This window comes from Ursus maritimus, unplaced genomic scaffold (assembly GCF_017311325.1).
Source record: "Ursus maritimus isolate PB19 unplaced genomic scaffold, ASM1731132v1 scaffold_7, whole genome shotgun sequence".
Classification (NCBI taxonomy): domain Eukaryota; kingdom Metazoa; phylum Chordata; class Mammalia; order Carnivora; family Ursidae; genus Ursus; species Ursus maritimus.
This window is the reverse complement of record NW_024426885.1, coordinates 24,476,433-24,488,096: the sequence shown is the minus strand read 5'-3', so window position 1 is coordinate 24,488,096 and position 11,664 is coordinate 24,476,433. Positions and strand designations below refer to the sequence as shown.

The following is an 11,664-nucleotide window of genomic DNA, read 5'->3' as shown; positions in this document are numbered from 1 at the left end:
GGGGGGGGGTTCCCCCACCCGCGGGGATCGGGCCGGGGCCGCAGCGCGCGGAACCTCTCCGCGGCCTGGCCCTGGGATGGCGGGAGGATGGGGGTCCCCGCCGCTCTCCGGGCGGTGACCGCCTCCGCGTCTCCCCCGCAGGAAGCGCGCCCCCGGGACCGGTCCCCGAGGGCCTGATCCGCGTCTACAGCATGAGGTTCTGCCCGTTCGCGCAGAGGACACGCCTGGTCCTGAAGGCCAAGGGAATCAGGTGAGGACCCAGGCAGCTGCTGCGGGGGCGGCCCGGTGGGAATCTCCGATGGAGCCCCAGGGGCTTCCTTTCCTGCAAAATAAACTATTCTCAGACTTTTGAGGGGACAAAGCAAATTATGAACCCACTACCCGGAGTGAGGGGTGGGAGGAGTGCCAAGGATTACACCTGTTCAGGACACCCCATTTCGATCAACCTAAGCATTTTATGGAATTGAAAAGCTGAGGCTCTCTTAAGGTTGATAGCGGAGATCACAGGTAATGACCAGCAGCCGCTCTCTTAGCTCGGGTAGATCACTGATTCCTGGTCCACTGTCCTTTTGCTTTCACCCCACTTCTGCATTCGTGTCTGTTTTATGTGATACTGTTTGCTGTTGTTCTGATTATGTAGTCCCTTCCCTAATAGTTGATAATTTACTCTGGTACAGAGTCCGGGCCTTGACCCTCCTGGCAGAGTCCAGAGTCGACTGTACCCTACATGCTTCTGTAGGTTGGGTTGTTGAGTCAAAGTGTGTATGATTAAAAATTCAGTCTTCTGCGAAGCCTCTTTGAAATTAAAAACCAAATGGTTTTTGACGTAATGGTTATCCATAGGGAATATGCGATAGTCACTTGGCTCCTGACACCATGTATCCTTTGGCATTGCCTCCCTTCCCATGACCTTTGGAATCTGTTGAGCAGACATTAGATACCTGTGGTGAGGAAGTTTAGAACATAGACCCCATTCTACCCCAAAGATACAGATGTAGTGAAGAGAAGGGCCATATGCACCCCAATGTTCATAGCAGCATTGTCCACCATAGCTAAATTGTGGAAGGAGCCGAGATGCCCTTCAACAGATGACTGGATTAAGAAGATGTGGTCTATATATACAATGGAATATTACTCAGCCATCAAAAAGAATGATTTCACAACATTTGCAGCAACATGGACGGGACTGGAAGAGATAATGCTAAGCGAAATACGTCAAGCAGAGAAAAACAATTATCATGTGGTTTCACTCATTTATGGAACATAAGAAGTAGGAAGATCGGTAGGAGAAGAAAGGGAAGAAGGAAGGGGAGGTAAACAGAAGGGGGAGTGAACCATGAGAGACTGTGGATGCTGGGAAACAAACTGAGGGCTTCAGAGGGGAGGGGGGGTGGGGGAATGGGATAGGCCGGTGATGGGTATTAAGGAGGGCACGTATTGCATGGTGCACTGGGTGTTATATGCAAGTAATGAGTCATGGAACTTTACATCAAAAACTAGGGATGTACTGTATGGTGACTAACATAATAAAAAATTATTATTAAAACAAAACAAACAAACAAAAAAACATAGCTCCCATTCTTAACAAATTTTCCATCCATGTGCTTAGGGTTTATAAACTAACTTTAGTCTTCTAGGGGGAGAATTAGGCAGACAATAATTTTCCCGACGGGAATGTAAGATGCATTCTAAAGAAAAAAACCCCTATTTTTGGATTAGCCATCACTTCACTAAGATTTGCATCTTATTTGGATGAAACTGATTCTGAACGCATAGCAAAATACTCAACATTTAGTAACATGTATCCAGAACATTATATTTTATCCAAATACTGCAGCCTTTGCTGTATTAAAATTCTTTTATTGCAAGTAAGAGTAATCTTATTCAGGTAGGATTAAAAAAAGATGTATCTTGTGCTCATGTAATTGAATAGTACAGAGGCAGGGCACAGTTGGATTGGGGGACATAAAGTCCTGGTTTCTGGGCCCCTCTGGAACTCTAGGTTGAAAACAACCCTACCTTATTTACTGGGACAGTTTTCCAAAGGAAAATTGAACTGATTTTACCAAATAGTGTGTGTATGGGGGTGAAGAATGGTGACAGCCGCCAGGTAGTGCACACAACAGAGGTCTTCTATATTCAGGGATCAGATTTTAGTTGGCCGCCCAGAAGACTTTCATTAGAGAGGTGCTGGATTTTTGCTACATGGTATCACCTAACAAAGCATGGTTTTCTTTAAAAGTGCATCTTCCAACTTGTTGTGGCAGGTGTGTTGACTTCTTGGCTCATAATGTCAGGTTACCAAATGCATGTGTGTTCTAAGAACCTTCTTTATCACAAAAGCCCGGGGATCTACCTTTTGTTTTCATGGTATAAAATTTCAGAAATGTTGATAATTCCTTGGCAGGGAGCTGGCCTTGTATTTCTTTTGCCGGCTCATACCTGAGTGTCCAATAACTTGTCAGCACATGAACCTCTTGATACAGAAATATGTTCTAGAGTTCAGTGTAGCCCTTCCTGTTTCCATTGGGGATTAAATATTTAAATCCTCAAACTAAACAGTGTTTTAACTACTGAGAGGGATGGGCAAGTAGGTGTTGGCGTATATTATTATTATTTTATTATTATTATTATTTTAAAGATTTTATTCATTTATTTGACAGAGAGAGAGAGAGCACAAGCAGGGGGAACAGCAGAGGGAGAAAGAGAAGCAGCCTCCCTGCTGAGCAGGGAGCCTGATGGGGGCTCGATCCCAGGACCCTGGGATCATGACCTGAGCTGAAGGCAGACGCTCAACCGACAGAGCCACCCAGGCACCCCTGGCGTATATTATTTTCGAGTAACTAACCTGTTCTATTCAACAGTTACCCAGCTTTGACAATTACATGGAACTGGCTTTAACAATTCTATGAAACTTTCCTTTCTCTTGTTTCCTGTACAATCTCTCAGGCAAGAAACAAGTTAGATCTAATTACAGTCTGAATAAGCTTGGACTTCATCTGTTTTCTTCCTTTTGGGCTTGCTTAGTGTGATTTACCCACGTAACATTTTAAAAAATATCAGTACGTGGACATTTAATCTGAAACTTTATTTTATGGGTGGATTATTTTGGATTCCTTAATACTCTTGTAAAAGTGAGGAACTTTCTTTTCAATTTAGCAAAAGGAATTGCATTTTATCATGTTGATTCTCGTATAGTAGGTGAATACAATTCAGTTAGTTACCTCATATAATTGACAATTAGAATACCTCTTAGCCCAAAGTGAAGTATCTTATTGACAGTCTTGAAGCATTTCTACTTATTTATTCATTCATTCAGCAAATATTTACTGAGTGCCCTCTGTCTGAAATAATTTTTATTGTCTTCATAGCATTTAAATCTATATTTAAAATGTCGCTCATTTATACGTTTATTAATATGAACAAGGCACACAGAATCCCTGCCTTCATGGAGCTTATGTTCTAGGGAGGTGACATAATAAACATGTAAATAAACGAGCAGTGTAATTTCAGGTACATTTCATCAGCTCAATGAAGAAAGTAAGACAAGACGATCATGCAGTCAAGGCTCTCAGCAGCTTCAGGGAGGGTGGTCAGGGAGGGCCTCTAGGAGGATGCGGTGTCTGACCTGAGAAGACAGGCAGAGACGGCGGAGGAGCAGTAAATAACAATTAAATAAATAAATAAATGAACAAAATAAAATTTTTAAAAATGCTCTAAGGTGAGAACCTGTTTGACAAATTCAAGGAATGTAAAAAAGGCCAGTGTGGCCAGCTTGTAATGACCAGAAGGCAAGTCCTAGGAACAGGTGTGACAAGAAGGGGCCAGATCACATGCTAAAGAGGTGTTTAGGTTTTATCCTCATCGCAATGAGGAGCAATCACTGGATTGCAAGCAGGAGGATGGCCCGACCCAATTTGCTTCTGTGTGTGGAAAATACAGGGAGGGCACAGTGGAAGCAGAGAGGCCAGTGGGAGACTACTGTGGAGGTCTAGCTGAAAGGTCTTAGTGATCCACTGGGCTTGAGGAAGAGGGAGCAAGGGAAAAGGAATCAAGACTGAGTTGAATCCTAAATTTGGAGTCTGATCCGCTGAGTGGATGGTAGGGCCAGTGAGGATTTACTCAGAAGTACAAAAAAAAAATTTTACTCTCTTCATTGTCTTCTGTGTCTCTTTCAGGCATGAAATCATCAACATCAACCTGAAAAATAAGCCTGAGTGGTTCTTTAAGAAGAATCCCTTTGGCCTGGTGCCAGTTCTGGAAAACAGTCAGGGTCAACTGATCTACGAATCTGCCATCACTTGTGAGTACCTGGATGAAGCCTATCCCGGGAAGAAGCTGTTGCCAGACGACCCCTATGAGAAAGCTTACCAAAAGATGGTGTTCGAGTTATTTTCGAAGGTGTGTATAAGAAATCTCAGCTCCTGTTTGAAAAAAACTTTGTTTTTTAAGCTAAATCAATGCTGTCATTTATGATTCCGTGAGGTGGGAAAGGAAAACACAGCCGTGTTCGTATCTGCAAGCCCTGTCATCATCTGGTTCCTGCTTCTCCTTGCTTCTCCAAAGTCAGCCCTCTTCACTCTTCAGACAGTTTTCCTGCCCGCTGAATGTTTTCTTTTCCCAGACTCACCACCTCCTCCTAAACTCTTGCTGGAAGGCTCTTCCCCCTTGCCAGTTTGCCTGGTTAGCTCCAAGTCCTCTTTCATGTAGCTGCTCAGCTTCTGCTGCCTTCCAGAAGCTTGTCCGGGCTGGGTTCATACCCAGCTCTGGGGTCCCACAGGTGCTAACTTCTCCCTGTCAGTGACTGCCCACCTTCTTGCCTTGTGTTGTACCAGGACTCTGAGCTCCTTTCAGGTGAGGCCATGTTCCCATCACTGTTGGCTCACTGCCTAGGTCTGTGACTAGCCCTGCTACTTCCTAGCTGTGTGACTCTGAACAAGTTACTGATTTACCTCTGTGCCTCAGCATCACTTGTGGAAGGAGTGTAATAATTGCTCCCTTCTTGCAGATAAAAATCAGTTTATATAAAACACCTAGAGCAGAGTCTGACACATGGTAAATGCCTTGTTGTCTCTTGTGGTTCTAGCCACAGTGTCTAGCAACAGGCATCTCCTGTGTGTTGGCGAGAGCTGTCAACTGACTGAGTAAATGGCATTCTAGAAGAACTGTTTGTGTATTAATCAGCCTCAAGGTTGTAGATAGTTCAAACAATTGGTATTAACAAAGAAATGCCCAACAGTGGACAACAAGAATAGCTGTGTCAGGTTATCTCTGTAGCCCTGTTATTTGTCAGGATATGGGTCAGCATGTCTTGTCTTCTTTAAATGGTTAAAGAAATACCCAGAAGGTGAAACTTACAGAGAGAACATATTGTGTAAGGAGAAATTGCAAAGGGAAACCAATGGGGAAGAAAGGGGGAGTTATCTAGCTTGGTAGAACGAGAGGGAAAGAATAGCACAGATGCCACGGTCGAAGGTAATGGATAGGGAAAATGACAATTACAAGAAAGATTTTGGAGGCTTAAAACAAACAGTAACAAGAGATTCATTATAGGGGCATCTGGCTGGCTCAGTCAGTATGTGACTCTGGACCTTGGGGTTGTGAGTTCAAGCCCCACCTTGGGTGTAGAGATTACTTTAAAAAAAAAAACAAACAGAGACAGAGATTCATTGTATTGTTTCAAAAGAAAATAAGCTAAGAGCTGGAGAGATGACCACCATTACTTCCCACCTCACGTTTAGGGAAGAGGTGACTTTAGGTACCATATGACCCCACCCTCCTGGCCATAGCTCGGCAAACCAGAAATGCCCCTACCTGCATCCCCAGCCCAATCATCTTCTCTCCTGAGATGTTGAAACTGAGACACAGAGACTAACAGTAAAGGTGTTGAAGCTTTGGGGATGTGTGTATGTGTGTGTATGTATATATAAAACTGGAGATTAAACAAACCAAAGGCATACAAAAAATAAATTTTTAAAAAGATTTTATTTATTTATTTGAGACAGAGAGGGTATTCACAAGCAGGGGTGAGGGGCGGAGGGAGAGGGAGAAGCAGACTCCCTGCTGAGCAGGGAGCCCGCCAACTCAGGGCTTGATCCCAGGACCCTGAGATCATGACCTGAGCCGAAGGCAGATGCTTGACTGACTGAGCCACTCAGGCACCCTCCAAAAATAATTTTTTTAAGGAAGCAGAAATTAAGAGCATTGCCAAGGGACTTGATATATAGGAATGGTATGAAGCAGACATTTAAGGAAAAGCCTGGATAAAAAAACCAGGCAGGCCCAGACGGAGCCGTGGATAGAAGTGGTGCCTTCAAACCTTCAGTTCCAATGAGGGCAAGCTGTATGGACGTGGCTGGGATTTCAGGACACTCCTGTATTTTTATAAGCACCTGTTGACTTAAACTGGGATGGGCGGACTTCCGTCTCTTGCAATGAGATGATGCCAAAGACTGAAGTATTAAAACACACAAACCCCTCCAGCACGACCATGGAAGCATCTGACACCACACCTTTTGAACAACCTTCTCGCGTCCTCCCCAAGGGAGAAAGCAGAGTCTCTTCCCCAGCTCCCTTTGCGGTTGGGGCAGATGCCTGGGACCCCGGCTCCTTCTGTCAGAAATGCCCATGATAGAGCTGGATTCGGAAATGAGCCATGGGGAGAGACAGGCTTGGGGTGGGGCCCTGGGTCTGCTGGTGAGAGTGGCCAGTGGCAGAGCTCCAGGCTTTCAGGAGCAGTGGCAGTTGCAGGATTAAATTCCAGACCAGAGACGGCTCCAGGGCTCGAGGCAGTGGTTAGCTCAGAGTCTAAAGTCTGGCAGCAGCATGAACTGTTGGCACCCAGTGCTCCGGTCACAGGCAGCAGCGGGCGCTTCCCGTCGGGTCAGTTCTGAGCATGATTTCCCAATGTTCCAGCTTAGTCCCCAGCCTATTTTTTCAGCCTCTCAATAATTCTGAGTCACTCAGTGTCTTCTTAAGACCTATTTGGCTCAAACTCACCAAAGTGGTTCTATTATTTGCAAATTATAAATCCTGACCAAACAGCACCTTATGCCCCCCAACCGTTTCTAAGATCAGTACCCGATCTCTGTGAACGTTTCAGAAATCGGTGCACCTTTCGGGTTTCTAGAACACCCTGATCTGGGACTCTGAGGGTTTGATCATGCTTTTCTGTGAGGGGGCCGGTATAGTTTGCCTCACACTGATAACTGAGAAATTATTCTCTTTCTAGATTCCATCTTTGGTAGCAAGCTTTCTGAGAAGACAAAATGAGGAAGACTGCTCTGGCCTAAAAGAAGAATTGCGGAAAGAATTCAGCAAGCTTGAGGAGGTAATCTCTTCTCCCAGCTTTTGTCAGAGTAAATGATACACTGTATCCACCCTCTTCTTCCTTCTACACTATTCTTTATACTTCCCTTTCCCAAATCACTTTGTGGCAATTCGTAGTAACACCAAATAAGGAATTTTAGGTTACGTCAGATTGCTATAAGCTATTGTGTTTAAGATACAAACCAAAATACCTAAAAATATTTTGTCATGGCTTGCTTTTAAAAACATTTTTGTCACACTGACATTAAAATAACAAGGAAAAAAATGCACTAACATTTCCACAATTTGTCACCTTTTTTCATTTTCCATGCCTGTGTCTAGTCCTTGTCCATATATTAAAACAAAACAGAAAGAATGAAGGGGGGAAGGAGGAAGGAAAAAAGGAAGGAAGGGAGGAAGAAGGAAAAAATTAACCATAATCAGGGCATAGATACCATGCTGTGTTCTTTTTTCTACTTAACAGTACATAATAAACATTTCCCACCACAGAGTTTGTCATGAATCATAAAGCCTGGATGAGTTTTTACCTCCTTTGGGGCAGAGCTGCCATTTGGGCCTTTGGATCAAGTCTTTCTCTTGGTCTTGAGACATTCCATTCACTCTCAACCTTGGGTTTTTACTGAGGGAGGACATAGTTCCTGCCTTGTATGGGAAGGCATCCTAATATTTTCAGTATTAAGTTTGTTGTAGATTTTTTGGAACTTTTTTTCATTAAGAAAGTTGTTACTAGTTTGCTAATTTTAACAAAAGTCATGAATGTGATTTTGTTGAATGTTTTGTTTCTATCTATTCCGTCTATTGAGATGTTCATGGGTTTTTTTCCCTTTAATCTGATGAATATGGTATTATTGACAGATTTTTCTAGTGTTGAACCATCCTAGCATTACTGAGATAAAACCTACTTGTTTCCAATGGATTTTTGTATCTACTCTAGAACTAGTTAATACTTAAAGGATTTGCATATGATTAATGAGGTTGGATTATTATTTTGTTTTCGTATCAAGGATATTCTAACCTGATAAAATGAGTTGGGTTACTTTCCCTGTATTTCTAATCTCTGAAATCATTTGATAGGGTTTGGCTGTTTCTGCTCTTTTACTAACTAGCACAGTTCAGTAGCTAATGCACTTACTTTCAGTCTTTCTTGATTGTATAGTGCATTAATGACCAATACATTACTTCTAAATAACATCTTAGTTGCATCCAATTAAGTTTTAATAGGCAGGACTTTCATTGCTCTTTTTCTTTTTTTTTTTTTTTTTTTTTTTTTTTTTTTTTTGCTGTTTCCATTGTGATTATCTCATTGCCTAGCTATTATTTATCAGTGTACTTGTAAGTTTCCTAAACTTTTTGCTATTTTCTAATTTAATTACATTATGGTCAGAGAATACATGTAGGATATTGTTTCTTTGAAGATTAAGACTTCTTTTGTGTTTAGCAACCTAGTAGAGTCTATGAAGCCCTTCTCAGCATTTTTAAATGCTTAAATTAAAATATGTAAGATTAACCCTACTGTGGTTTATTTCGTAATGGAAATACCTGCTAAATTTGGGGTTAGTGGGGAAGGGAGGAAATACGTATTTTTTTCCCATCTACCTTCATAGACTCCAGATTAAGAACTCATGCCTTAAAGTGAGTAGCGCCATTTCCATGTTTTAGGCTGCTGAGCGGGTTATTTTCTTCTGACTGAAACTGCCATACATAATTTATTTATACACAATATAATAACCAGACACGACAGTTGAAGGTCAGACCCAGTTAACATTGATTTGTTGTACAATTCAGAGTGCCTAATAATTGCAAGGCACTCTACTGGAAAGTGTGGGAGGCAGAAAGTAAGATATGGTCTATTCTCTTCAGATGATTAGCTTGGTCATAGACAAAAGACAAATACACCAGTAGATAAAAGCCATCAATCTACGATGCAGAATGTTATATGAGTCCTGAGGAAAACTATGGAAGTTTTATAAAAGGTAAGTTGGTTTGGTGTTAATTCGTTCCTCTACTTTGGCAAAACCATTAACACCAATGCATATTCTTGAATTTTAGAAACATAGTATTTGTGTTTGGTTTTCAAATACTTTTATTTGACATCTGTTTAACAGTTAACCCAGTTATTTCCAGTGTATTTTGAGTCAGTTTTTTATAGAAGTATTACAGAGAAGTACCCAAAGCATGGGTACAGCTTGATGAATTTTTACCAAGTGAACATAGTCATGGAACCAGCATCCATATTAAGAAACATTAGTTTGGGCTGTTTTTATACTTCATACACATGCAGTCATATATTCTGCACTCTTTTGGGTCTGGCTTCTTTCATACAATATTAGCTTTGTGAGATTCTTCCATGTTGTATGTAGTTCATTCCTTTCCTTTGTGTTTCGACATATGACTGTAGCACAGTTTATCCATTTTACTCCTGATGGACAGTACACATGGGGCTGTTACAAATTGTGCTGTGATAAACATTCTTCCACCTATCCTTTGGTGAACATACGTTCACATTTCCATAGAGTAGAATTCCTGGGTTAGAGAATGCATGCACTCAGCTTTAGTACATACTGTTAAAACCTGGTTGCAACAGCTTGTACTCCTCCTACCAGCGGTGGTTCCACACCCTTGTTAACTTTATCTTGTTCATTTTAACTATTATGATGGATGTGGAGTGGTATGACATTTTAGCTCTAACTTGCATTTCCCTGATGACTAATGTAGTTGAATACCTTTTCACATGGTTTTTGGCCATTTGAATATCCTTTTTTGTGAAGCTCAAGTCTGGTCCCGTTTTCTAATGAGTTGTTTGCCTTTTTTCTTATTCCCAGGAGTTCTCTCTATATTCTGAATACCAGTCCTTTGTTGGGTATATGCATTACAAAGATCTTGTATTCTGGTGCTTGCTTTATTTTTCTCTATTTTCCAGTTTATTTTATTGGTTGTTTGCTTCGTCCCAAACCTGGAGATTCTAACATTCAAACAAAAAGCCAGCTTGAATATGTCAGGGTAAAAGCTGCTGCTCTCACTTGCTCTACTTAACTTGCCTCCATCATTTCTGATGAGTCGTCTTACTAAATGCACAAATAACAAGTACTCTTATGCTGTTTAATGTCCAGGTTCTTACCAATAAGAAGACAACCTTCTTTGGTGGCAATTCTGTTTCTATGATTGATTACCTCATCTGGCCCTGGTTTGAACGGCTGGAAGTTCTGGAGTTAAATGAGTAAGACATTTGAATATTTTGTGCATAATTTAGGATAATGATAATTGGAAGAGTGTATATTGACCTTTTTTCTGAACAAAAATTAGAATATTTTATATAACTGGTTATGAATAGGAACAGGCAGACAGGAGGAGAGTCTTGGACTATCCGGCCGGAGTATATATACTCACCACCCTCCTCCATTCTTGGAGTGTGTGTGGGAGGGGTGGACAGAGTTCTATGACATGTAGTAAAATGTTTTAAAAGTAATTTACCCCTTCCCTTCTAGTTAAAAATCCATAAGGATGTACATTTTTATAAGCATGTCATGCAGGATTCTATGACCAATGCTACCTCCCATTTACCAGCAGGATTCCCACGCTGTTTTCCAAACTCCATGTTTTGAAGTTTGGCAGCCACCTTGGCTTACTCTCAATCCTTAGGGCTTAGAGTATTCAGGTTTACTTTTAGTCATAATCTGGCTGTAGAATAATAACTATATAACATTCATGGTTGTCTTTCATGTTCTCCTTTTAAAAAGTTATCAGTCGGCCTGGACAAATTCTCATGCTGAGCAAGTCACTTCACTCTAAGATTCCTTTTCCATAAAACAAGGACCTCTACAGTGTCTTCCAAATCTAATAGTCTGATTACGTGCATTTTGGAGAAATATTTTAAAAGATTTAGAGGAAAACAAAAGGAAACTGCAGAGTGATAATGATATAGGAGCCTTTGTAATGCCTTCCTAGTTAATCTAGCTCATGCCTTCATCCTTTTCCCTTCCCACAGTTGTGCAGACCACACTCTTGAACTTAAGCTCTGGATGGCAGCCATGAGGGAAGATCCTGCAGTGTCAGCCCTCCTCACTGAGCCCAAGGTCTTTCGAGGTTTCCTCAGTCTCTATTTGCAGAACAGCCCCGACGCCTGTGACTATGGGCTCTGATTGGGGCAGGAGTCAGCAGTGAAGAAATGTCTGGGATTTTCCTTCACTAATATGAATAAAAATAAGCTTTAATTGTACACTGGATCACCTTCTCTGATTCGACATCATGGCTTAACTGTGGGGTCTCCTTAAGGCCATCCTGCAGAAATGTAAAGCACATTGCCTGTCTCAGGATGCTCACCTGATTCTAAGGGTT

At 41.7% G+C, this 11,664-nt stretch overlaps 1 protein-coding gene across 1 annotated transcript in view; it reads left to right on the top strand.

Annotated features, from left to right (window-relative positions):
- GSTO1 (glutathione S-transferase omega 1) overlaps nt 1-11,545 on the top strand; it is an 11,988-nt gene extending 443 nt beyond the window's left edge. The window contains exons 2-6 of the mRNA XM_040623946.1: nt 142-250; nt 4,179-4,401; nt 7,232-7,330; nt 10,440-10,546; nt 11,315-11,545. Of these exons, the coding sequence (XP_040479880.1) occupies nt 142-250; nt 4,179-4,401; nt 7,232-7,330; nt 10,440-10,546; nt 11,315-11,468 (692 nt within the window). The 3' untranslated portion in view covers nt 11,469-11,545. The remainder of the gene's footprint in view (nt 1-141; nt 251-4,178; nt 4,402-7,231; nt 7,331-10,439; nt 10,547-11,314) is intronic.
- The last annotated feature ends 119 nt before the right edge of the window (nt 11,546-11,664 follow it).